A 27421-nucleotide genomic window follows, 5' to 3' on the forward strand; every position below is an offset into this window, starting at 1 on the left:
ACCATCTCCATTTTCAGTATTTATACCTGTGCAGCTGCGTCAGTGCTGATGTGTAATGTCGGGTTTCAAAAGGGTTTGCAGCTACGATGTACCAGCGTTTTAGATTCAACGCAGAATCAGAATACTTTAGAAGTGCCCGGGGGAAAATGTTTTTTTTATAGATGCTCACCTAATATATCAATGTGAAAGCTAGATAATGTAAACTGTATAAAAAGTAAAACTAATTAAATATTTAAAAGTTGATACAATGTACAGTAAAAACAAGATATTGCAACTACACAGAACTATTAAAAGTCTCTTACACCTACGAGTGCTGAGAGCGATGACTTTTCAACAACACAGGAGACAAGAAAATACTGTGGTTGCAAGAATGACTACTGTGAAATTCATATTGTTATAATCATAATTTCCTGTTCCAAAGACCTTGCAATGGGTTCACGCCTGCAGTGATAAAAGAGAGGCTTAAATTTAAGATCTTAGATTATGCCTAAGAACTTAAAAATTCTCCCTTTTTAAAAATAAAAACTATGAAATTGGTCTTTCAAATAGGAGCTGTTTTTTGTTTTGTTTTGATTTTTTAAATCGAGTAGCCTCTCTCCCATCAGTAGGAAAATCATTTATAAACAGATTCAAAAGTTGTGGCCCCATGACTGAGCCCTGGGAGACACCCATTATTTCAGAGTTGCTCATTTTTCAGCTCTCACACAGCCTCCTTTCTAAATAACAAATAACCAGAATAATGGGCTTGTGTTTTCTGGTACATTTATGTGGAACTGGGTTTTGATTTGCAAGTTTGAATGAGACAGTGCAAATCTGATCTCTTTCTGAAAGTCATTCATTATCAGAATATTCAAATGCTTCAAGTATTGTTTGGTTTAGTTTCCAACAACACTTGTGCATGTGTAATAAATCTCCAGTCAACATTTGGGGAATGACAGATTTTTGATCCACTGGTGAAATCTACACAGAAAACCGAAACCACATGTTGGGAGGAAAGATATATTGTGCAATCATTTAAACAGTCTTAAGTTAATCTGCAGTGTTTTCAACACACTTTTCTCCAACTTCAACAGGCTTCCATGTCCGTGCTGTTTCTAAAAAAAAACAAAAAAAAACAAAAACAAGAATCATCACCTTATTATTCATTCAGATGAGATCAAAGAATACTTCTGAATAATCTGGGTTTGATTCCTCTGTTTTTCTCTCTCACAATATTCTCTCTGTGTATACGTTCGTATGTGTTCCTTCGGGGGGGAGGATGCCGATCAAAGCGCTGTCTTGACTGTGAATTCCTCAAATAAAACAGACTTGTAAGATTGTTTAATAACCGTGCACAGTAAACAGGGAGCTAGGCCTTATTTTGTATGCTCCTAATGTTAAATTTGGTTTCATTCAGTGACCATCATAGCCATTTTTCTTCATCAAATATCCTGAAATGAAGTAGAATTGCACAGATTTCTGTCCAGCGAGGTAACAAAGTCTCACTGCCTTCACTGTGCACGGACATGTCATGCTTATGTGAATAGTCAATCCACAAATTCCAATTCTGAACCAGGAAAAACTGGCTGCTGTTCTGCATTTCTTCTTCGCATCATTTTGTTGTCCCTTTGCATTGTGATCTCTCTCTTTGTGGTTGTTTTGCATGTTTTTTGGGTCTCTGTAGTTGTTTTACATCTCTTTACAGTTATGATGCACCTTAGGCGAGTCATCCTGTTTCCTCTTGTGACAGTTTAACCCCTTTATGTATCATCTTTGTGTCTCTTTGCAGTCATGATCTGTGTTTTTAAGTCACTTTTTGCATGTGACACCCTGGGCAGTAGGACCCCAGTAGGACTGGAATTCAGCAAATTGCTTTTTGCAAGTATTATATTTAATGCTATCAGTTCATTGAAAGAAAGACATTAAAATGACATCATGTTTTTCATATGGTGAGTTATGTAGGAGCCCATGATCCCTGCGAGGCCTGGTGCCCCAAGGCCGAACACAGCCAAGGGCAACCCCTCAGCCTGCAGGGTCAGGGTAAGTGAGGGGCATGAAAATTATGGCTGTGTTTTTCATGGTTATCTGATAAACACTGTAAGCAACATTAAGCAAAGCAACATTAATTAAGTGCTAAAAATACCAAAGAGTTCTTTAGCAAACACAGAATCAGCTTTTAGCTCAACAGGCTGGTTGATATTTGGCTGCCCTCTAGAGGCCAAGAATATTACTCTTACAGGTCTGTTGATTCCAAATTGCTTATCACTTAATTCTTGATCCTCTTTGGAAGAGTCCCTGCTGATTAAGGTTGATAAAATGAGACTTTCCAAATATTTGTTTGACAGGAAAAAAAAAATCAAATGTTTAATTTCTAAAAATATTCTTTTGTGGAAACAGTAAGTACACCTTTGGTATTGCCCATTTAGCTGATATAGCTTCTTGTAGGCATAAGTGTTAACATGTCTCTGAAATGCACATGGAAATTTTTGACCACTGTCACATGTAAAATCTGTTCAGCTGCATAATTTGCGAAGCTTTCACCCACAGCTGCCTGCCTTAATAAGGTTCGCTACATTTGTTCAAATAGATTTTTATCCTCATGTACCAAAAGTGTCTAAGAATGATTAAACTAATCTGAAGTTTTAACATATTACAAAGGGAAGAAAGTCCTTTGGTTAGTTTTGTACATGATACTCATTTTAATTGGAAAACCACCCATGCTTTAATGTTGTTGAGATATAATCAATAATGTGCAAAACAGTGGTTCAGCTTCTTCTCCTATCAGCTTATCTGTGGTGAACCGTTGTACTACTGTGCAAACTGAGTGAAAGTGCACAGTGAGGGGGTGTAGGGGCTGTATTGGAAATGGGCCAGTCTCTCTTTGTTGAGGTCCTGGTAAATGTTTTACAGGTTTAGGGTTACAGAGTTGTGGTTCAACTTTGAACAACAAAGATTTACTTGGGTTGTTTTGCTCCTTTCTTAAGATGCAAGAGAGGTTTAATACTTAATACTTATTTACTTCAAAATGAAACAGTCTTGTGTCTATCACCTTACAGAGCTAGAGAAAGCTTTTCTGAAACTTCACTGTGTCTGCAGTTAGAGTTAGACCAGATCAGTTAGTTGGTAAGATCTTATTCCACTTGCCACCGAGCCTTTTGAAATGTTTGAAACGATGCAGGAAAGTTTGCAGTTTGTTTTCTGACAATTCTGGGCTTCATAACTGAAATAAATTGAAAACAAGCGATCAGAGTGACAAGTCACACCTGATAAAAGCTGCTATTGTCAACACCAGACTGCAACAGACTTTTTGCTTAATTGAGCAGAAACACAGAGAAGTTTAGGAAAGCAGCTGAAAAACACCATTACCAAAATAGTCTGAAGAAAGTGCAGCAAATGAGTGGTATTCATTAAAACTACCTGCCTAATAATTTGCAGTGGATACTGTGGCTTCCTATCTCTGGTTATGGATTAGGTAGATGTGTGTTTTTCCAGTGCAACAAGTGGATGCTTGTTTAGATTGGGATTTGCATAGTTTCAAGGCTGGATCTGGAGTTTTTTTTTAAAGCAGTGTTTCCAGGACTTTCCTGCTGGACAGGGAGCCCTGACATTGTTCTGCTGTTGGAGTGCTGCCTATGTGTGCGTCCAGTCTGTAGCAGTTCTTAGCTGGCTGGTATATGTCGCTATCTCGTGAATGTGTCAAAGTACACATTTACACATGACAGGCAGAACCAAAGATTTTTATTGCATCAGGTGCTTTATCTTGTAATGGCTATATTACAAGGTGGTGGGTGGTAGGTAGATTTCAAGGCCAGTGAGAGTGGTTGGGCAGACCTGCTAACAGGAAGGCAGAGAAGTGATCAGGAGGAGCAAGGGAGAACCAATATTTCTTAAAGTGTGGATACCAGCAAACTCCGTCTGGTGTTGAGCAGACACAGTGACTTTATTCATTCATTTAAGATTTCATTGTTGCTTAGCATAAAGATCTAACCTGTAGTTCTTGTATGAGCCAAGTTGTAGAGGTAGGCATACGTATGCTGGCTTTGTCACTTGAATCGACAGGAATTGCTGCAGTATCCTCTCTCTTATCACAAATTCTACAAGAAACCAGCAGGACTGCTAGGGGACAAATCATGGTATCAGTCCTAGCAGAATAATTACAACACAGCCTGCCAAGTAAAGCAAACATTTATATTATTAGGCTGCGCTGTGTAAATCTTAGCTAGACACACTTCATACAGACTTTAATGACATAAAAACCAATAAAACAAGAAAAACCAGGAGTCTCACAAACCAATCTGTTTCATGCCATTTTATTTATCCATAAATGCTTTTTAAATTTTTGCTCATATGAATTCATATGAATGTCCACAGAGGAATTCACTGAACTATTTAAACTGATTGTAGTGATACACTACTGGATTTAATGTTGCTGGAAGCAGCACAGTGGTCTTATGGTGGGGAAACACTCATGACCGCCCGGATGCTGTGGAAAGAAAGAGAAAAAAAAACTGAGTTTCACTTTAGCAAATAATAACTTGTGTTTTTCTTCAGCTGTGAAAGGCAAATCTACCATTTGCAGTTCTTCATGAGTTCAATGGCATCATTGGCTTGATCCAAAGTCATGTTCTGACTAATAAACTCGTCCACTTTCAACTTCTTGTCCAGGTAGTCTTTAACCATCTTGGAGACGCCGTCCTTACTCTTAAATCCTGAATCACAAGATTAAAATAAGAGCCACATTTTAGAACATGTAAACTTAAAGCTCCTTTACTTGCGATTCATCACTCCGTGATAATAGTTATTTGTGAGGATGTAACAGTCTAAGGTCTAGGGGTAGGTGTGGGGAACAGTAGAAACAGGACCAGGAAAGAATGAGAAGGAAGCCAAACAAAGCAGTGTGGTGAATATTAAGTTCTTATTATGAACAATCCCAAGTCAAAGAGATTGTTCTTATTAATAAAGCGGCGTTGCAAAAAAGACAAAGGTCACAACTCAGTCTTATGTGTCTTAAGAAGGTGGAAGAACAAACAAGCACCAAAGAATAATGCACTTCTAAAGCCCACAGGCCCACCCTAATCACTTGTAGCAGCACACACCTTACTGCTGCTGGAGCCCACACTACTCACTGAAAGCAGTAAACCTCCCCACTGCTCCCACAACTACACTATAGCACCTCTCCATTCCCTAACAATCAGTGCAACGACAAAGAGAAAACCCACCCCACTCTAACCCTATATAAGGTCTGAGAGTTAACTGCTAACTGGGTCCAGGTGCTGAATGAGGGAATGAGCAGCAGCTGTATCCTGGAGTGAGGGCAGAGAGAGAAAGAGCAACACCACACCCACACACTCCCACAGCCTCACAGGATGTAAAATAGACTGATCTCACCTCCAAACATGGAGCCCTTCCACGTACGTCCAGAGATGAGGTGAGCCGGTCGAATAACTATGTCATGCAAGTCTGTCCATCCAACAATCACACTGACACCCCAACCTTGGGCTGAAGACTCCAGGGCACTGCGCTAGATGGAAAAGGGCACAGAGTCAGTAGATCAAAGGGCTTCTTCAATGATTAAAATCAATTATTACATTTTAAATGCTAAGGGAAAAAAAAGTATGCTTGGTTAACTTTATTTCATGCTCCATGTTCTTAAACCACATTAGATTAAATCTCCCTACCATGACTTGCACATTCCCAACACATTCCAATGAGTAGTCCACGCCTCCATTGGTCATCTTAGTGAGCACTTCATGGATAGGTTTATCGTGATCTTTGGGATTCACAAAGTCGGTGGCTCCAAACACTTTGGCCTTCTCAAACTTGTCTGGATTGACGTCAACAGCGATAATCCTTTTGGCTCCTGCAGCCTTGCAGCCCATGACTGCAGCCAAACCCACAGCTCCCAGACCAAACACGGCACAGGTGGAGCCCGGCTCAACCTACAAGATGAGAGACTTAGACACTTTGTGCTGGGTATAGTAAAGTTCTAATATATAGAAACATAATGAATGGACATATTCTGTATCTTCTAATGAGTGGTAACTCTTGCCAAAGCATTTCAATCTTGATGAGAATTTCTATTGAAAAGATTTTAGTTTTAAGTCAAAAATGGCTCAATTTATTGTTGTGATTTGGGGCTATATAAATAAAATTGAATTGAAATGAAAAGGACTCAGTACCACCAAGCACACAAATTATTTCAACTTTTTCCTCTGACACTGTTCTCGTTTTCTCCACCCTTCTTCTCCTCTCTTGTCTGCTGCTTTGGATGAATGAAAGCATTTATTGTCATTGTATATACAATCAAATTACAGTGTCTCTAACCATACATTTGAATATTTATTCCAAGCATTTAAACTCCTATTGTTAGATTGAAATTGTTAAATGTTTCCATTGTTTTACTTAAATTTGTAAACCGTGCCTTAAACTGCACGGTTAGATATTCTTCTGTTCCTCCCCTACACATCTATGATGCTGGGGGAGGTAATTAGCTGTAGCCGTTTAACTGCAGGCACATTCTATGTGAGATTCTGGTTTCCTTATCTTCTGAGGAATGTCCACCCCCGGCCATTTAGGAGCTCACCTATGCTTGCATATGGTGAACCATTAAAGTTAAGCCGTATACGGGTGTGGGGAGATGACCTTTGGATAACTAGGAAATGTGGTTAAACCGTTGCAAGCATATATTGTGTGGCAGGAAGTCATGTACACACACACAGTGTTCTAACCTTTTGTGACCATATGGGTGGTGCTTGTATTCACTGAATAAAAAGCTGCAAGGGAAGGCTGTTTCTTTGCAGTTGGCTAGGAAACAGGTGAGCAGCGTTCAGCTCCAAGAGCCTGGTTCCAACCAGCCTCCGTTGCTAACAAGTAAAAAAAACGGTTCCATCGTCGTCTTGCTTTCTTCCGGGGTGATGAGTCTCTGAACTAGCTGGTCTGCTGAAGCTTTACAATCTCTATTCTCTATACCTTTACAATCTCTATTCTTCACAACCTCACCTTTCCACCTGTCTCTCTCTCTCATCCACACACATGTATTCTGTCTTGGTTCTGTTGATATTTATTCATCTTCTTCCCAGAAAGTGCCTCCACCACTACAAGCTCACTCTCACCTGTTTCCTACTCTCACTACAGATCACAATGTCATGTCCAGACACCATAGCGGAGACATGAGGTTGAGATACGAGGCGTGGTGCTTTGTATTATAGATAAAAAAAAATCTCGTGGCCTTGTTTGTCTGAAGGACATTGTTCCAGATAACTTCCTTGTTCTTTTTAGAGAGAAAAGTCTTTCTACTGCCAAATTCTCGAAACAAGCTCCACTTATTGAGTCTTTTTTTTTTGGTTTTTTTTTTAATTGTGCTGTCATAAAGTTTAGCATTTATAGTTGAGGCCAAAATTATTAGCCCCTCCAGGAATTAAGGCACATTTATCTAAACTTCTTCCCAATGTTTGCAGCATTGATAAAACTTGATATAATTAAAAATTCACCAGTGCTATTTGGTAGCTTCTGGTACATTTTGTAATATAAAATATATTTTTAGGCTTACTTTTTACCATATAGTGTAAAAAATAAGGGGTGGTCAAAATATTAGCCTCATGTGAATGTTTGCTTTCAAAACACACCTACAGTAATTAACCAATCAGCTTTGAAATCACACCTGTGCAACCAATTGGCTTCCTAACGACATTCAATCAGCATCAGCTTGTCTTGCAACAAGACAATGACCCCAAACATACATTGAAATTAGTCCAACAGTTCCTCAAGGATACTAAAACCAAGATCCTGGAGTGGCCCGCACAGACCTCAATCCTATTAAGAATCTGTGGCAAGTGCTCAAAGTGACATTCACTCCAGTCAAGATTTTGGCATTTTGCTAATGTACACCTGAATCCTCCAGATCAGCAAACACTCAAAACTTCTGCTTCTGCTCTTCCCAGATTGGTTTAAAGTGCCCTGATATGTCACAGGTAGTGATGGGACGTTCTGTATCGAGGCTTCGGAGCGTGTGTCGAGTAATGGAGGGGGCGTTTCCGCGAAGCGCGTATCGAGGCTTGCTTCATTTATGGGAGGAGCTGAAAATGATGACGTCCAAAGCCTCGCTGCCCGGCTGTACCACGTGACTGGTTCATGAAGTGGTTCGAACTTTGCCGCGAGATATGACAGCGATATAAACCCCTCAGACTTCATTCAAAAATGTGGGTGTTTGATGGAGAGTTGCGGTTAGTGAGAGTTTGGAGACCGTTTGGAGGTTTATGAGAGTGAGGAGAGAAAGTCTGGAGAGAATGGAGCCAGCTAGGAAGAGGAGGATGTCCTCCCCTGTGTGGGAACATTTTGATCTTATTCCTCCCAACAAGGTATGTAAATTTCTACAGAAGATGTATTTCCATAATACTGATGGTGCAATAAAACCTATGTTAAGCTGTCTGTACTTTTGTACAAAGTGAAGTGTTTGCTATGTGCCAGGGAGCTGGGATATAACAACAACACCTCATCCATGCTTAGGCACTACAGAGCTTTGCATGAGAATAAGGGGGACACCGATCGTGGAGCAAGACCAGGTGAGCCATCAAATGCAATGATAATATAGGATGCAGTAATGTTACTAAATGATATAACAATATTATACAACTGTTATAAGTTACGTGTGTGATATTTATATTTGTGCTTTGTCTTTATTGTCTTTCCTCAGGAGAACAATCTCAAATAGCTGAAGACCTGGTCAGCATGGTGATTGAGGACTCACAGCCATTTAGCATTGTGGAGGACAAAGGATTCAAAAGACTTGTTAAATCATTAAATCCTAGCTATGTTCTCCCCACTAAAAAGGTCGTAAAAGCAGTGAAAATTTAGTTTTTACAGAATAAAATGTGAACAGGCAGGACTGAGGCTCAAAGCCTCAGTGTGTAGCTGTCCATACCTCAACGTTACAAAAGCACAACTACTGTCCACACCCCAACCACACCTCACCTCACAGTAAATGATCATTTCCATTTCAAGCATTTCCAAATAATCATTTTCCATACTGCCACTATAAATATACACAGTATACTGCCATCACTACAATATACATGTTTTACACAGCCTGTGCAAAATGCACACAGCCTGGCATTTTGCACAGGCTGTGTGCAAAATGCCACACTCTTCAAATTCATGCCAGCTATTATTTTTACGTCCAGTAGGTGTCCTGCTAGAGCAAATGAAGCTTCATGAAGCTTCGCGTTGGGGTGAACCAATTGGATGAAAAGCTTCAGTGCTTCATGGGGCTTCATCTGCCCATCACTAGTCACAGGGCCTCTACAGACACACTTAAAAGATTTAAGCAGCAACAACTGCAGGGTTCACTTCCAAAATCTGGAAAAATTATGTATGAACGTCTTAATACTTCTCTGAAAGAGAGAACAAGCGCATTTCCAATTCCCAAATCCAAGCCCAAATTACAAACCTTAGCGGTATTAACAGCTGCCCCATATCCAGTGCAGATCCCACATCCAAGAAGACAGACTTTGTCCAGAGGAGCAGCAGGATCAATCTTAGCCACAGCCATCTGATTGATCACAGTGTACTCAGAGAAGGTGCTGGTCCCCATAAACTGCAGCACCCTCTTCCCTTTACAGGTAAACCTGGATTCCACTCCAGCCATGATGGCCTGATTAATCCTGGTCCTGAACAAGAGAATTTATGCTAAAATTAAAAACAACATTTTTTAAAGGCACGTGTCTAATGCTCTAACAGCCTATGAACAAAACTGAAGATAAAATGGATCACAGGAGATGAGTGCTCACCATGCTACCTCACACTGGTTGGTCCTGGGATTCTTACATAAGTGGCATTCTTTACACTGAGAGAGGAAAAGAGGAATCACCTTGTCTCCTAAAAGAAAACAACAGTGAAACCAAACAGAATATTTCCCATGCTTCTTTTTAGAGGCTTTGCTGATGCTGTTATTGTTGAGCTGCGTGACCTCAGTCGATGGAGAATATCTACTTAATTTACTGCTAAGTATTATGATTGAGTGGCCTGGACCACAAGATCCAACAGCTTTAAACATTTAGTTGTACAAAGCTGCCAAAAGAGAAACTGCAAACATTTAGATTGTAAAAAAAGACTTACTGGTTACTGTATTTTTTTCCCATCCCATTAAGCAGACATGTACTGTTTTGGCTGTAAACACATGAAACTGACAGGACTCTTAGGAATTCAAAACTGACCTGGCTGAAATTCCGTAACTCCAGGCCCCACGCTCTCAACGATGCCGGCTCCCTCGTGGCCGAGGACAGTTGGGAAGCCATCTTTAATCATACTCTCGAAAAGATGGTACAGGTCTGTGTGGCACACCGATGTTGCCACAATCTGCACAAAAGCTAATCATTAAAGACTGTAAACACTGACATGCTATCCAACCTTTCATTAAACGGACCTTCCAAACTGCATCGAGCAAGTTGTTTTTAACACAAGGACAAAAAAAGTTATAAAATTGTAATAAAACAAATACAGATATGTGTGTGTCTTGAAGGTGGACATCTCTTACCTTGATGCGAACCTCATTGGCTTGAGGTGGGGCGACCTCAATCTCCTCAATCACTACGGGCTTGTTGGGCTCCCAGGCCACTGCTGCCTTGCACTTGATGACCTAAAAGGCAGTGACAAAAAATTAAGTGTGACATATGCTACAATGCTACAAACACTTCCTGAAATTCTTTAATTTAATATTGTCATCTGAAGTGTGACAACCTATAATCTGAAGTGCATTCACATGAATCTGCCACAAGATAAGTCTTTTCGAGTGCTATGAAGTCAAGAGAACGACCACACACACACACACACACACACACACACACACACACACACACACACACACACACACACACACACACACACACACACACAACACTTGTGTGTGTGCTACAGCTACACAGCTATATTAGAAAGTACTGTAACATAATGGAACGTTTATATTATGTTTCCATCCTTAGTTTTAAATGCCGTTGCACTCAGAGAGGGATATTTAAGTGTCAAATTAGCTGTTAAGCCTGAAAGGCTTTCATTCCTCGCCTATGTATGCTTCAGTAGAAAAGATAAAAGTACATCAGTGGAGCAATGATCAGCAGTTCAAAGTCCATACAAGAGTTACCGGGCAAACATAAGATTTATTACTGCTGTATTCTTTTAATCTTATTTGGTTTTCTTCAGTTGATACATTTCTTTTTTAACTACAGCAATAAGTATGGTTTGTATGGGCTTAGTAAACATTGGCTTTCCTTTACTGCTTTAATTTTAACCAACCAAAAGAAAGCGGCCGAATATGTTTAAGCTGTGTGCTGAGCCAGGGACGTGCTATGTAACTGGGGCAAACGGGAAACACAGACACACAGGAAAAGAGGAATTTAAGCCTGAGCAACTGGTAATCCTGGTAGAAAAGAAAATCAGCTTGAAATATTTCTTGTGTTTTCACATATTTAAAGCAAGGTTACAACTAAAAAAATGGGAAAAATACAGGGAGAAATGCATGAAGACAACACATGTTGAATGCACATAATGCCAAATAACTCATGTTAAATTAAACTTACCTTTCCAGCTGTAGCCATGGTTGTTGCCAAGAATAACGTCCACGAGTTGATGTGAAGACGAGGAGCGAGGGAGGACTGCAGCTGAAGGACAAGAGAGCGGGAAGGGGAAAAAAAAGCTCTGCACTCAAGGTTTAGATAATACCGGTCATAGAGACATTCAGGTGGTCAAGGACTTTAACCTTGCATCAATATTGCCTACATTTTCCACTTAAGTGCGTACACACACATATATGTATATATATGTATATATATATATATATATATATATACATATACATATATATATATATATATATATATATATATATATACACACACACACACACACACATATATATGTATATATATATATATATGTGTCCTGGGCGATCTCCATGGTTCGCCGCGTGCTCAAAGTAGGGTCACCAATATGGAGGCATGTGACACACGACACAGGAGCTCTAGTTTTCCACTCTAACTTTATTCACCTCCATACATCAACTAAGCATATCGCACCCAAACACAACAGAACCCCTCCTCCAAGCTTGGGTGTGAGTGGAGCCCTCTAGTGGGTTGCCACAGTCGAACCAAATTTTGACTTTCAAGCTCGTTAGAACTGTACCAACTCTGTTTTTGCCTTATACACTTTATTTGGATGTTTTTAATAAGTCACCACACCCATGTCCCTTTTTTCGCTATGGTAAATGGCCTGTATTTATATAGCGCTTTACTAGTCCCTAAGGACCCCAAAGCGCTTTACATATCCAGTCATCCACCCATTCACACACTGGTGATGGCAAGCTACATTGTAGCCACAGGCACCCTGGGGCGCACTGACAGAGGCGAGGCTGCCGGACACTGGCGCCACCAGGCCCTCTGACCACCACCAGTAGGCAACGGGTGAAGTGTCTTGCCCAAGGACACAACGACCAAGACTGTCCAAGCCGGGGCTCGAACCGGCAACCTTCCGATTACAAGGCGAACGCCCAACTCTTGAGCCACGATCGCCCGTAGTAAAATATGAAGAAATAAAAGCCTCATTCACGATGTCCTACTGGATCTGGTCACATATTGCTGTAAGCTGCCTATTCTTGTACAATCTATGGCACCAGCATCACATTGCAGGCAAGCTGGTCAAAGTTCAAACTGCAGTGGTATAATCAAGCAGCGTCCCCCAGTTACACACACCAATGTGTAGAATGTATGGACAGCTACAGTACATACTGAAAGTAATAAGAAAATACTAAACCAAGGCGATGTGTCATGGTGCAGGATACTGAAGGAGAATAGAAGACTGGAACAAGATCTCGACAATTAAAGAAACACTGAAGTACAGCAGATAATGCTAAATTTACTGTGGAGGATGATGACGGGAACAAAAGCTGTGGATATGTCATCCTTTATTTGCTGCAATAAAATCCGGTATCAGTAAATATAAACACCCGATCAGGAGTGCTACAAAGTTATTATTTAGCTGTGCAGCTGAAGGTGTCAAATGAGAGGACGTGCACATAAATCTGTTATCACATGTAGTTTTATGGTTTGATATAATTTCATTTGGTATATCTGCTGTTTCTCTGCAATAACATCTCTTTTTTGCAAAACTTCAGAAGGAAAGTGGCAGCAGGACTGCTTGGGGACAAATCCTGGAGTCCATCCTAGAAGAATAATTACAACACTGCCTGCCAAGTTAAGCAAACACTGGTATTATTAGGTCGGTCTGTGTAAATCTCAGCTAGTATTAAAGTGAAATTAAAATAGCTTGACAGAGCAATTTTGGCAGATAATACTGAGGACTCCAAACACAATAAAAACCAGTATAGGTAGTACAGATCTGCGTGGCACGCTGATGTCGCTACAATCAATAATCACAAAACAATGAATTGATGATGAATTTAACTGATGCTCTGTCTGTTTAGGTCAGTCATTTTTCCCTCCAAAAGCGTTGATACCCGCGCTATGAAAAACATGTACTTATCGAGCACACCCAGATATATTGGAGGGGTTCCTGAAGGCGCTTTGATGACACACCTCTTTCTGTAACTTAACTGCTGCTGTTTTTAACCTGCGTAGGCTGAGAAGTTTTAAGCCCTTCTTGCACTGATCATGTAGTCCTTGCTAAAATAATTTATGTATTATGATGACCGAATGTAATGTGTTTAAATGTTCCAAATGTATAACAGTAATTTAAATACAAAGAGAAATGGTTTAAAATGTGTTAAAATATTTTAAATTATATTGTTTACTTTTTAAATGGAAGAGAGAGATACAAATGTGTGTAATGTATGTGATGTGTGCTGCTTAGACTCACCTAAGCTTGTTTAACGGTGATTTATTAATTCCACCATAATCGCAGCTATTCTTGGAAAAGCGAAAGCATGACCTGGGATACCACAGTGAATTTATTAGCTTGCAGTTATCTCAGTAACACTTTGTCACTGCCAATTTCAACAATTGTGCAAAACTGTGTGGATAGACAATCAGTGAGGTCAGCCGTGGACAGTCAATGTTTCTCCAGAGGGAACAGAAGCCAAAAGCAGAAATGATTTTTAATGCAGTAGATGTTGCGCTAATTAATACTCCTCATATTATGTGGTTTACTCACCTGCTACCAGGGTAACCAGATAAAATGGGGCCGAAGAGGACACCGACAGCTGAGGAAGTCGAGGACATTAAAAAGTCCCTTGACTTCATAATGGAGGAAATTTCTACTATCAGGTTGCAGCAGAAAAATATCATTGAAATTGTGGAGGAGGTAAAGCTCCTCCGCATCCAAAATGCCGAAAAAGATAAAAAGATTGCATACCTGGAAAGTAAGGTCGCTGACCTGGAACAATACTCCAGGATAAACGACGTCATCATCACTGGGCTCCATATTAAACCCCGGTCATACGCTCAGGCGGTGACCGCTGACAGCAACGAGGAACCTGGAGAGCTTGACATTAGCTCCACGGAACAACAGGTGGCTGCTTTCCTGCGGTCCAAAGGGATTGCCCTGGACTGTAACTCTGTCGAAGCATGCCACCCTCTTCCCAGGAGGAACGGCAACATACCGGCTATTATATTAAGGTTTGTAAATCGAAAGCACAAGATTACGCTGCTGAAACAAGGAAGAAAATTAAAAGGATCTAATGTCTTTATCAATGAACATCTAACCAAACACAACGCTGAAATAGCCAAAAAAGCGTGACACCTTAAGAAGCTGGGAAAAATCCAAGGCACTTGGACGACGAACTGCAAAATATTCATTAAACTAAACGGATCACCAGAGGAAGCCAAAGTTCTGACCATTAAAAATATGGCGGATCTCGAAAAATATCAGTGAGCAACACGATCTGGACGGCAAACAAGGTAACAGACAACCACACACTCACTTATGACACACACTGGAAGGAAGAACTCAGATACATCTGGAAGAATCAGCTGCATCAGTCAGACAGTTGCAGAATATGATCAATTGGAACTGAAAACATTTAACTATATGGATCACAATACACACGACTTGGAATATGAAATAGATCCAGACAACAACTTTTTCTCATCTAACAATAACAATTGCTGCTACTATACAAATAAAGACTACAATCAGAGGATTAAAACTGAGAATAAATTATCAATTATCCACTTTAACTGTAGAAGTCTCTATGCTAATTTTAGTCATATCAAAGAATATCTTAACCAGTTTTCACATCCATTTAGTGTCATTGCCTTATCAGAAACTTGGATCAATATGGAAAAAGGAACAGACTTTGAACTGGAGGGTTATGAATTCACATTTATAACTAGGCGAAACAAAGGAGGAGGAGGAGTGGCCTTGTATGTGGACAAATCCTTGAAATTTAATGTGGTGGAAAAGATGACGATGGTGATTGATAATGTACTAGAATGTATTACAGTTGAAATTTGTAAAGAAAAAAGTAAAAATGTAATCATTAGCTGTATATACAGAGCTCCAGGTAGTAGTATTGAGACATTTAAAGACTGGATAGAAGAAACATTTATTGAAATAGCTCGCAAAAAAGTTTTCATTTGTGGAGACTTCAATATTGATTTGCTAAACCCAAATAAACATAAAACCACTGAGGAATTTATAAACACAATGCACTGTATGAATCTATTCCCTAAAATTACTAGACCTACCAGGATTACATCACATTGTGCAACTCTCATAGACAACATTTTTGCAAATGACATTGAAAATAAGACTGTAAGTGGACTCCTGATTAACGACATAAGTGACCATCTTCCAATTTTTACAATCTATGATAGGAATTACAAGATCAATAAAATGGACAGTAAAAAAGAGTACAGACGAGTAAGAACAGAAGAAAGAATGAATGCATTTAAAAAAGATTTATTGAAGGAAAACTGGGGTGAAGTATATCAGGAACAGGACGTTAATAGTGCTTATAATAAATTCCTTAGAATATTTACATTACTGTACAATACCAACTGTCCAATAAAGCAATATAGTAGGAAACAGAAATATATGGACTGTCCATGGATAACAAAAGGTCTGCAAAATGCATGTATAAAGAAAAATGCTCTATACAGAGAGTTCTTAAGAACGAGAACTAAAGATGCTGAAATCAGATACAAAAGATATAAAAATAGGTTAACTAATATACTTAGATTTAGTAAAAAGGAATACTATAAGAAGCAATTAGATATAAATAGAAATAATAATAAAAGATTATGGGAAATCCTGAACAGTGTTATAAAATGTGGGACTGGACAAAAGAACTATCCCAAGTATTTCATTTGTAATGACCATGAAGAATACAATATGGATGTTGTGGCAAATAGTCTCAATGAATTCTTTGTAACTGCTGGACCAAATTTAGCAAGAACAATCACTCATCCTGGGAAAGCACAGGAAAAACCCGATACACTGATTGACAGAAATCCATATTCTATGTTTCTCACAGCCGTTGATGAAAATGAAGTTCTTGAAATTGTCAAAAAATGTAAAAATCACAAATCTTTGGATTGTAATGATATTGATATGATAGTGGTTAAAAGAGTCATTGAGGCTATTATAAAACCATTTACATACATCTGTAATTTATCATTTCAAACTGGTCGATTTCCAGACAGAATGAAAATAGCAAAAGTTATACCTCTATACAAATCTGGAAACAAACACCATTTCACAAACTACAGGCCTGTCTCTTTACTACCTCAATTCTCAAAAGTTCTTGAAAAACTGTTTAAAAACAGACTGGAAAAATTTATAGATAAACATAAACTACTCACTGAGAGTCAGTACGGATTCAGATCAAGCAGATCAACATCATCGGCACTATTAGATTCAATAGAATACATCACAAATTCCATAGACAAAAAGCAATATGTGGCTGGGTTATTCATAGACTTGACAAAGGCATTTGACACTATAGATCATGATATATTAATAAGAAAACTGGAACGTTATGGTGTCAGAGGGGTAGTTTTAGATTGGGTCCGGAGTTATTTAAGTGACAGAAAGCAGTTTGTGAAAATAAATGGTGGTTGCTCCTTATGTATGGACATTGCTTGTGGTGTACCCCAAGGGTCAGTTTTGGGTCCAAAATTCTTCAACTTGTACATTAACGACATCTGTAAAGTGTCCAAAGTATTAAAAATGGTTCTCTTTGCTGACGATACAAACATTTTTTGCTCTGGTGATGATCTGCAGAATTTATTGGAGGATATGACTAATGAAATAAGTAAAGTGAAGTTCTGGCTTGATAAAAACAAATTATCATTAAATTTGAATAAATCTAAACTTATGTTATTTGGAAATAGTAGTTTAAATACAAATGCAAAGATTCAAATAAATGGTGTTGATATTGAAAGAGTCAGTGAAAATAAATTTCTGGGGGTAATAATAGATGAAAAACTTAACTGGAGAGCTCACGTAAGATATATTCATTCCAAAGTATCACGAAGCATTGCAGTACTAAACAAGGCAAAACAGGTATTCGACAGAACATCACTTCATATTCTCTACTGTTCACTGGTTTCACCATACTTAAGCTATTGTGCAGAGGTCTGGGGCAATAACTATAAAACCACATTACATTCACTTTTTACTCTTCAAAAGAAAGCAATTCGAATCATCCACAATGCAGGATATAGGGAACATACAAACTCACTATTTTTGCAGTCTGAAATATTGAAAATTGACGATATAGTGAAATTCCAAACAGCACAAATTCTATTCAAAGCAAAAAATAAAGAACTGCCAGGTAATATTCAGAGTATGTTTTTTTTGAAAGAAGGAAGTTATAATTTAAGGGGTTTTTGTAACTTCAAAACAATGAAGGTACGTACTACAAGAAAAGGCTTTTGTGTTTCTGTTCAAGGAGTGAAACTATGGAACAAACTGAATATGGAATTAAAGCAATGTCCAAACATAAAACTGTTCAAAAAGAGTTATAAAAATATGATCTTCTCGATCTATAAAGAAAAGGAAAATATTTAAATTAAGTGAATGTCTCTATTTAAAAACAAACAAACAAAAAATTCATGATGTGATATTATAGTATATAGTATATCAGAAATCTGTTCACTATTTTTATTACAAATTATATCAGTAAGGAAGCTGACTAAATATTCACTGATAATTTATGGGACAGGGGTGGGATTAAATAAGTGTATACTTCTTCCCACTCCCTTTCAACATGTAAATTAATCAGAATGTTTTTTTGTATGTAATTTGTATAGTATATATTTTTTTCTCTCATTTCTTTTCTAAATGTACTTGTATATTGTTCACATGTTGAAATAAATTACCAATCAATCAATCAATCAATCAATCAAACCAGCTAATTGTTTAGCCAAATGAGAAGGAAAGAGCAAAAGACTGGAACGTTGACTTCCTACTGTCACCTATTATGCCCAGAGCTGTAGGAAGTGACCCAAAGAGCCAGCTGAGGTAGTTCAGGCACCTGACTAGGATGCTTCTTTGGTGACTGTCACTTAGATGTGGTTTTTGGGCATATCCAACAGGAAGGAGACACTAGCGTGATTAAAAAAAAAAAGAAAAAAAAAAGTAAACACTATGAAAAACATAAAGCTTAACTTCATGACAAAATTTTGCAGGGTTAATTTTACAAACACTGCAGTGAGTCAATTTACTCTCTCAAAACCCAGTCCCACAAACAGCTCACAATTATGATAGGATCTAAAAAGAGGAAAAACAGAAAAAAGAAGTTTGTATTTCCAGCTTAATTATTGCTTAATTATTCTTGCTCTACTTCTGTACTTGCTGTACTTCTTTTTTTCTTCTTCCCCCCATTACCATACTGCTCACAGGTGAAAATCTAATTTATTTCATGTACTACACAAGCTTTTTCTAAGGAGACACCATCTCAGAAATAGCAAGAAAAGCTCTGCTTATTTCTGGAAGCAAGGCAGTCTAAGACTGAGTGCCTGCATCTGCATTCCACATGTTTTCCCCACACATGGAACACTTAAAAAAAAGAAAAAAAGAATTGCTTAATGGATGCATTTCTTAGACTGGGATTTCAGACAAACATAACTGGGTGAATACACCCACGAGGATGCTTGTCGAGCATAGGGAAAGTTGCACATTAATTGTCTGGGTCACTTTACTATAATTGCTAATGTTTGGAATGTTAGATTGACTGGTTACAGTAAACTGGCAAAATCTTTCCAGTATTATTCACTCTCAAAATTTCATTTGTCTCAAAGCAGTCAGATCAACACTGCATTTTTATAGCTGCCATGCTGAAGATTAAAATGGAGACATAATCTTGAAAGACTAATTAGTTTTCTATAACATGTATCCCACCAACAACCAAAAAGCAACAAACAATTCTACATGAAAAATGAAAGTGGTTGGAGTCACTTTTCAAAGTAATGAAATAGACAGTACATTTATTTGAATTTTAACCACCTATGCAGTTCATCAACAGGACTTCGTGTGATCACCTACAGAACTGCAGTACACTGTTAAACTGGAATGATTCAATGTGCAATAAATTAATATTTAGGATCAGTAGGGTTACCAATATTTAAATCTGATGGAGGTGCAGAAATGAAAACAAGACCGGCTGAGAGCCTAAATCGTGTCCCAGTCAGAAGAAACCAATTCTGTTGAAGAATGTAGAACAGCTGGCATAAGTAATTGGCTAAAGAAGGAAATGTATGCCTCACAATTTATTTGGTGCTGCCAGTCATAAGAGTGAATTTAATGCATTCAAAGGCAATTACATCACTTCTTCAATCTTTTATCATATGTAGGTTTTTTGGGTTAATTTTATAGAAATCTATTAATATTTGGTTAGCACAGTTGCCTCACAGCAAATAGATCCTGGATTTGAATGAAGTTTACATGTTCTCTTTGTGCCTGTGTGGGCACTCCATCTTCCTCCCACAGTCAAAAGACATGTATGTTGGGTGAACTTGTGATTCTAAATTTACTGTAGGTGTGAATGGTTAAGCAAGTCTGTTGGCTGTAAGCTGGCAACTTTTTCACCCCACCTTTCCAGCAGCTGGCAGCTAATAGGCCCCTTTAAGTACAGTTTAGTAGTGAAATCGTGGATATAGCCGAAGACACAGAACATGCAGCCCAAAAAAATGAGTACACACACACACACACACACACACACACACACAGATCCATCTGGGAGACCATTTATTTTACTCTTCAAACACTGATTAGTGTTCGCTGGTAGTAACTTTAGTGTTATTGAAGGCAGCACAGCAGCATTATTGTGGAGAAAATCTCATGACTGTGCGGATACTGTGGGGAAAAAGGAGAAAAGATTTGAGCAAAGTTTTGGTCTAATCTGTGTTGCTGTTGACTCAATAATGGAGGAGAAAGTATAGTAGAGCAAATCTACCTTTTACCGTTCTTCAACAGTTCAATGGCGTCGTTGACCTGGTCCACAGTCATGTTGTGAGTAATGAACTCATCCAGCATCACCTTCTTGTCCAGATATGCTTTAACCATCCTAGGAATGCCACCCTTACCCTTAAATCCTGATCCCCAAAAGACAAAACGACAAGCTGTAATGAATCTCAACATAAGCTTAATAAAGACACCGTAAGCTCCCTTATATTTATCTCACCTCCAAACAAGCACCCAGTCCATGTACGTCCAAGCATGAGATTAATAGGTCGGGTGGCTACGTCATGCAAGTCTGTCCATCCAACAATGACACTAACGCCCCAGCCTGCCACACAAGATTCCAAAGCACTGCGCTACATGGAGAAACAGCGGAGCAGCAGAATTGTATGTAGAAGGATACAAGGATATGTTAATGAAGGACTTCTTAAATAACCACTGCTGGAAAAGAGCAAGGTTTAGTTGACTTTTACTAAACTAGACATTTGATACTACCGAGTAGATTAAATCTTCCTCACCATGCATTCCACATTCCCAATACATTCCAGGGAGTAGTCCACACCTCCACCAGTCATCTCCATCAGCACTTGGCTGATGGGTTTATTGTGATCCTTGGGATTGACGAAGTCAGTAGCTCCAAACACTTTGGCCTTCTCAAACTTGTCTGGGTTGATGTCAATAGCGATAATCCTTTTGGCTCCTGCAGCCTTGCAACCCATGACTGCAGCCAAACCCACAGCTCCCAGACCAAACACGGCACAGGTGGAGCCCGGCTCAACCTGCAGGAAAGGAGACTGATCAAAACTGGACATAAAAATTAAATTAAACACCCCCAGCACAAAATGTCCAATTCCAATGGCTATTCCGTTAGCCCACCATACACACCTTAGCAGTATTAACAGCTGCCCCATATCCAGTGCAGACCCCACACCCAAGGAGGCAGACTTTATCCAGAGGAGCAGCCGGGTCGATCTTAGCCACAGCCATCTGGTTCATCACAGTGTACTCAGAGAAGGTCCCAGTCCCCATAAATTGCTGCAGTTTCTGCCCCTTACAGGTAAGCCTGGAATGTTCTGTGCTTTTCTGGGCGTGCCTTTTCCTAAACAAGACATATTTGATGTTTTGGATTTTTTTTTATTTTTTATGCACAACTTTTAAAAGTATTCCTCTTGAAGGAATGAAATCAACAGTTACCTAGTTGATAAAAAGACGAGTAGTCGGAATACTTTCACAACATTTATATCTAGTCTGTAAAAAAGTGCAGTGTGTGTAAAAGCACATGAAAACTGAATAAGATGGCATGAAATGAGTCTCACATTGCTTCTTCACACCGGTTGGTCTTAGGACTCTTACAGAAGCGACATTCTCCACACTGGAGTAGGAAAAGAGGAATTACTTTGTCTCCTGGAAGACAGAAAGCATTGAGCCTCATTTACAGCATGTATACACAAATCCATACGTAACCCGTCAAACATTTCACATCCACAGAGGATGACAAACATTTCACATAGCACCTAACTTGTTTATGCTCCATGAACAAATTTAGGAGTGCTTCTGACCTTGCGTATGAACAAATTATGAAAGTCTGAACATTTTTAAACTCCATCCATTCCAGCATGAATTTGTTTTCAAAACACTGCAAGATAAAATATCCTTAAAATTCTAAAATATAAATTTCTTGTACAGAAAAGAACACTAAATGAAACATTACCTTTTTGTCTTATAGTTGCTTGCATTTTTGTTGCAAATTTGTTGCAGACTTTAGACACAGGATTGAGATGAGTCTTATTTCTCTCTTGCACAAAATGCAAATAAGCATATTTTTGGATGTTAAACAATCTCAAACAAACCTGGCTGAAATTCCGTCACTCCCAGCCCAACACTCTCTACAATGCCGGCTGCCTCATGACCGAGGATGGTTGGGAAGAGCGATTTGTCTAGACTCTCATAAAGGAAGTACAGGTCTGAATGGCACAGAGATGTTGCCACAATCTACAGCAAATATGACGGTAAAAGAAGCACTGAATGAGATTATAGGAGTTTAGTTGTAGAAAAGCGTAAAGAACATACATGCATACAAGAGCATCAAAGCCGGCTGCTTCTTACCTTAATGCGGACCTCATTGGCCTGGGGTGGGGCTACCTCTATTTCTTCAATCACCAGAGGCTTGCTGGATTCCCAGGCCACTGCTGCCTTGCACTTGATGACCTTAAATGGCAGAGTTACAATATTAAAATTATCCACCAAGGTCATTTCTGTAAACCAACTTAACAGAGCAGATGGAGAAATTTAAATAAAAATCTTTAAATATGCAATAAAGGAAATTATTAATCAGTGGCTGACCCCCCTTACCATTAGTGCCATTTCAAAAGTTTTGTAACAATGACCACTTACACCAGGGGTGTCCAACTCCAGGCGTCAAGGGCCGGTGCCCTGCAGGTTTTAGATCTCACCCTGGGTCAACACATCTGAATCAAATGATGAGTTCATTACCATGCTCCTGGAGAACTTCAAGACATGTTGAGGCAGTAATGTAGCCATTTAAATCAGCTGTGTCGGATCAAGAACACATCTAAAACCTGCAGGACATCGGCCCTTGACGCCTGGAGTTGGACACCCCTGACTTAGAGGGTCTACCCAGCACCACCGAGGTGGTCATTTTCACCCCATAGAAATTAATATCCAACCACATGCTGGCTGCCCTGGCAACACAATTTTAAGACACATTTTGTCATGAGCCTTAGAGGCAGATGTGGATGAGATGATAAACTTTGTTCAGTTTAAATAATTTTACAATATTAGTTTGTGTTTTTGTAGTTGGCTTTGAGGTTAATTTTAAATAGAAGATGATCTGTTTTTGATGCCTGCCTCACAGTTTCAATGCAGACTTTATTTCAGTGCAGCTATGCCACACATGACTCAATGTGACCCTTCCTGGTGGTTCTATTCTTAATAAATTAAGCAGTAAAATCAGTACAATACTACCATCTCAAGAGGAAAATATGATTTTGTGGCGGACCACCAGGTGGCTCCACTCACACACAAGTTGAAGGGAAGTGTGGGGGTGGAGATTTTGGCGCTGACTATATGTGAAGTTCTGTCAGTTAATAAAGTGGTTGGAGTGAGACACTGAGACCTCTCCTGTCGTTGTTACATACCTCCACAATTTCGCTAAAATATGTGCAAAGCAAACCATTAAATCATAGCACATGTAAAGTGTTATGATATTCTTTCCTTTATAAAAAAAAATAAAAATCTGCAAAAGTAATTGAAACACATTTAAATGATTTACTTACCTTACCAGCTGTGGCCATTTCTGCAACCAAATGAGGAAAACTCGACGGAAGAATGGACTTTAAATTCTGCGATGACGCATAAACATTTGTTGGTAGGGACTTCAGAGGTCAGGTTTACCCAGTACGGTTACGCAAGCATTTTATATGAGACTGTTTACAATCTGGGAATTACATGTACTTCCATTATTATAGTCAAGTTTCTGTCCAAAGGACAAGATGTACATGGTCTTACTGCCTCGGGGAATACTGCTCACCTGTGGTGGTATTGTGAAATCAGCACTTTTTACATGTACTTGCAGAATATGACAAAAATTCCGTAATGCAAAAGTCTTTAGGTAATCCTAAAACTGTTGAACTATATTTTTAATTTCCAACGTGTCTCAGAATATCCAGACTACATAGCATACTATTTATGAAGAAAACCAAAACACACCACACCCATCCCAAATGCAGTATGCTGTCCTGTTATCACACTTCATTCTTGCAGTGCATGCAAGCCAGCAAGTGTTTCAGGACATTCCCAATGTGTCCTGAGTTAAAGAGGGTCAAAGGGGAATTGACAAGTTTACTCCAACATGTGACAACATGAGTAAACTAGAATATGGACTTAAGCTGAAGTTTCAGTCCCCACCCCCCCTGTAGGATGGCAAACTAAACCCTGGCTGAACACAGAAGCACAGATCTGCTCCTGATCCGGCTTCCTCCCACCGTCCAAAGACATGCAGCTTGTGGGGATAGGTTAATTGGATAATCCAAATTGCCACTAGGTGTGAATGTGCGAGTGAATGTGAATGGTTGTCTGTCCCTATGTGTTAGCCCTGCGACAGACTGGCGACCTGTCCAGGGTGTACCCCGCCTTTCGCCCCATGACAGCTGGGATAGGCTCCAGCGCCCCCGCAACCCTGAAAAGGATAAGCGGAAGCGAATGGATGGATGGAATTTAGAACTATTAGTTTAAGTGTACAGTTGGTACTGAGTGGTCATGGCAGAAGATTGAAGCAAGTGCATATGAAGCCAGGATCTAAAGGATCTGAGGATAGGAATACAAATGGCAGATCTGTTTGGAATTCTGAAGTTGTGTTCACTGCCATAAGCAATTACATTAAAGTAGAAGTTAACAAGGGACATCTGTGACAAAACTAGCGGGATGACGACGGCACTCCCTGCTATGTTAAGTACATATTTATATTAGGCTGTGTGTAAATGTGAGCAGCAGTTATTAAATAGTCAAACTCTGAAAACAATTAGTTCAGGCATTGCAAAGTGTGTTAAACAAAAATAAACTTTAAAAGGCAATATTTGCACGAGTCTTAATGAAATGTGAGTCACTACATCTGGCACTATTCAATGCATTGCTTAATATATTGTACAACAAAAGCATAAACTACACAGATTTGTTTAAACCATTTATTTTGCTCTTTAAACAGTGTTTAGTTTCTCTTATCAACACAGATTTCAACCATCCATGGATGTCTGATTCCCTTTATGCACAGTGTAGTGATGAGTTATTTTAGGGTTGTTGAATTCAGGACTGGAGTTTATTTTGTGGAGAAGCTCATGACCACCTGGATACAGAAAGAAGAATGATTAATGTGTCATTTAGTCAGCCAGTGAGTGTAAATCTACCATTTGCTGCGTTTTACCTCATTCTGGACAAACACTCATAACTGTCCGGATGCTTTGAAATAAACAACACAAATTAGGTCTTCGTTTTGGACATCTAGTAATTAAGTTATGTCAGCTGAGGCTGTATGTACCATTTGCCTTGCTTCATTAGGTCAATGGCATCATTGATTTCATCCATAGTCATAGTGTGACTGATAAACTCATCCAGCTTCAGTTTCTTTTCCAGGTAGTCTTTCACCATCTTAGGAACAGCATCCTTACTTTTAAATCCTGACCCCACCCAAAGACACAAGTTAGAACGGCACTAACCAGTTTGTTACAACAGAAGATGCAAGAAATTATGCAGATCTCAGTCCAATTCATGACATGAATATGTCCAGCTGACTGGGGACCTCTCCAGGGAGTGCCCCGCTTCTTGCCTTATAACAGGTGGGCTGCATATCAAGCATACTTGAATCCTAATTTGGAGAAGCATGCCAGCTTAGACCACAAACAATTTGTTGTGAGCTGCCCATCAGATTTAATCACTCATGTGAAAATGTTGTACGCTGGTCCAGCCCACTAGAACTACTGGTTATGGTCACATTTGTCTCACCTCCAAACAGGCAGCCAGTCCATGTACGTCCCGAGGTGAGCTGAAGAGGTCGGGTGGTTACGTCTTGCATGTCTGTCAATCCCACGATCACACTGACACCCCAGCCTTTCACACAGGACTCCAAAGCACTGCGCTAGATGGAGAAATGGTAACAAGTCAGCAGAAGGATAGAAGTCACTGAAAAGACTAAACTGACTCAAGGTCTTTTGGGTTTTAAAAACAAAAAGGAAATTGTTTCACTTAATTCCCTCTATTGAGAATCTAAATTTCATAAAATTCCCCTACCATGCATTCCACATCACCAACACATTCCAGGGAGTAGTCCACACCTCCACCAGTCATCTCCATTAGCACTTGACTAATGGGTTTATTGTGATCCTTGGGATTGACGAAGTCAGTAGCTCCAAACTCCCTGGCTTTCTCAAACTTGTCTGGGTTGATGTCAACAACAATAATCCTTTTGGCTCCTGCAGCCTCACAGCCCATGACTGCAGCCAAACCCACAGCTCCCAGACCAAACACGGCACAGGTGGAGCCTGGCTCAACCTGCAGGAGATGATTTCAGTAAATGGGATTCATTTTGGATGAGTGCTTACAGGTCGTTACTAAAACAAAAAAAACCTTTCAGTTCTAGCAGCATACACACCTTAGCAGTATTAACAGCTGCCCCATACCCAGTGCAGACCCCACACCCAAGGAGGCAGACTTTATCCAGAGGAGCATCAGGGTCAATCTTAGCCACAGCCATCTGATGAGCCACAGTGTACTCAGAGAAGGTGCTGATTCCCATAAACTGCCGCAGCTTCTGCCCATTACAGGTTAACCTGGACTTTTCCAGTGCCATTTCTTTTGAACCCATTCTAGTCCTGAACAAGATAGAGGGAAAACATGAACCTCAAGAGTACGCATCAGCACATGGTGGCAATGAGAGGTGAGAATAAAGCAAGATTGTACTCACCAAATTACGTCACACTGGTTTGTCTTAGGGCTCTTACAGAAGCGACATTCTCCACACTGAGGAAGGTAGAGGGGAATCACCTTGTCTCCTGAGGAAAAAGAAATGGTCACACGTTCTGCTTTGGCGTATTAACCGAGTGCCCGCTTATGGACCACATTTACTTGGATTGAGAATTTAAAAATTTGAACATCACAATTTACAATTAAAACCACCCTTTGGACAAAGGCAATCAAGTCTCTTCCTAAAACCAACCTGAACACCATGGGAACAGCTGTGGCTGATGTCAGGGTCAATCTCTTGTTCACGGAGAGAAGTTTAATTTGTTCAAAGTTAAAAACTGACCTGGCTGAAATTCTGTGACTCCAGGCCCAACACTCTCGACAATGCCGGCCGCCTCATGGCCAAGGACGACTGGGAAAAATTCCTTCTCCACAACCTTCAACAGGCAGTACAGGTCTGAATGGCACAGCGCTGTTGAAACAATCTGTAACCACGGGAATAATAATCAAATCCAAAGTCAAGGTTGTTTCTGGTGAATCTTCTGGTAAAACAGGAACTTTA

The 27421-nt window shown here is 39.5% G+C and overlaps 3 protein-coding genes across 6 annotated transcripts in view; all 3 read right to left on the minus strand.

Moving 5' to 3' along the window:
- Positions 1–4273: 4273 nt before the first annotated feature.
- LOC146551890 (alcohol dehydrogenase 1-like) lies at positions 4274–11704 on the minus strand. Its single transcript, XM_085257053.1, has 9 exons — positions 11550–11704; positions 10511–10612; positions 10191–10332; positions 9765–9852; positions 9425–9644; positions 5658–5918; positions 5368–5500; positions 4550–4688; positions 4274–4462 (listed from the first exon to the last, which is right to left on the minus strand). Exons 1-9 carry the CDS (start codon positions 11565–11567, stop codon positions 4429–4431), a joined length of 1137 nt encoding a protein of 378 aa, XP_085113179.1. The 5' UTR covers positions 11568–11704; the 3' UTR covers positions 4274–4428.
- Positions 11705–19077: 7373 nt separating this feature from the next.
- LOC146551891 (alcohol dehydrogenase 1-like) lies at positions 19078–23829 on the minus strand. Of its 2 annotated transcripts, none has more exons than XM_085256264.1 (9): positions 22738–22764; positions 22492–22593; positions 22236–22377; positions 21702–21789; positions 21271–21484; positions 20904–21164; positions 20609–20741; positions 20381–20519; positions 19078–20280 (listed from the first exon to the last, which is right to left on the minus strand). In XM_085256264.1, the coding sequence occupies exons 1-9, from the start codon at positions 22747–22749 to the stop codon at positions 20247–20249; spliced, it is 1125 nt and encodes a 374-aa protein (XP_085112390.1). In that variant the 5' UTR covers positions 22750–22764; the 3' UTR covers positions 19078–20246. The 2 variants fall into 2 exon arrangements, with proteins under 2 accessions (XP_085112390.1, XP_085112389.1); XM_085256263.1 differs by lacking the exon at positions 22738–22764 and adding an exon at positions 23682–23829 and having other exon boundaries at positions 19081–20280.
- Positions 23830–25074: 1245 nt separating this feature from the next.
- The window catches only part of LOC146551892 (alcohol dehydrogenase 1-like), a 4142-nt gene continuing 1795 nt past the window's right edge, over positions 25075–27421 (minus strand). Inside the window, exons 4-11 of one of the 3 annotated variants that reach the window (XM_085256258.1) lie at positions 27203–27344; positions 26861–26948; positions 26549–26768; positions 26188–26448; positions 25903–26035; positions 25439–25577; positions 25325–25359; positions 25108–25246 (exon numbers count right to left, since the gene is read on the minus strand). In XM_085256258.1, the coding sequence (XP_085112384.1) occupies positions 25326–25359; positions 25439–25577; positions 25903–26035; positions 26188–26448; positions 26549–26768; positions 26861–26948; positions 27203–27344 (1017 nt within the window). In that variant the 3' untranslated portion in view covers positions 25108–25246; position 25325. Of the gene's footprint in view, positions 25247–25324; positions 25360–25438; positions 25578–25622; positions 25766–25902; positions 26036–26187; positions 26449–26548; positions 26769–26860; positions 26949–27202; positions 27345–27421 lie in introns of those variants that run through there. The other 2 variants (XM_085256260.1, XM_085256261.1) reach the window with 2 other exon arrangements.

The sequence above is a fragment of the Mchenga conophoros genome, linkage group LG19 (assembly GCF_057382185.1).
Source record: "Mchenga conophoros isolate Kocher_MC1m ecotype Shallow Benthic linkage group LG19, M_conophoros_male_GT1.1, whole genome shotgun sequence".
Taxonomy (NCBI): Eukaryota; Metazoa; Chordata; class Actinopteri; order Cichliformes; family Cichlidae; genus Mchenga; species Mchenga conophoros.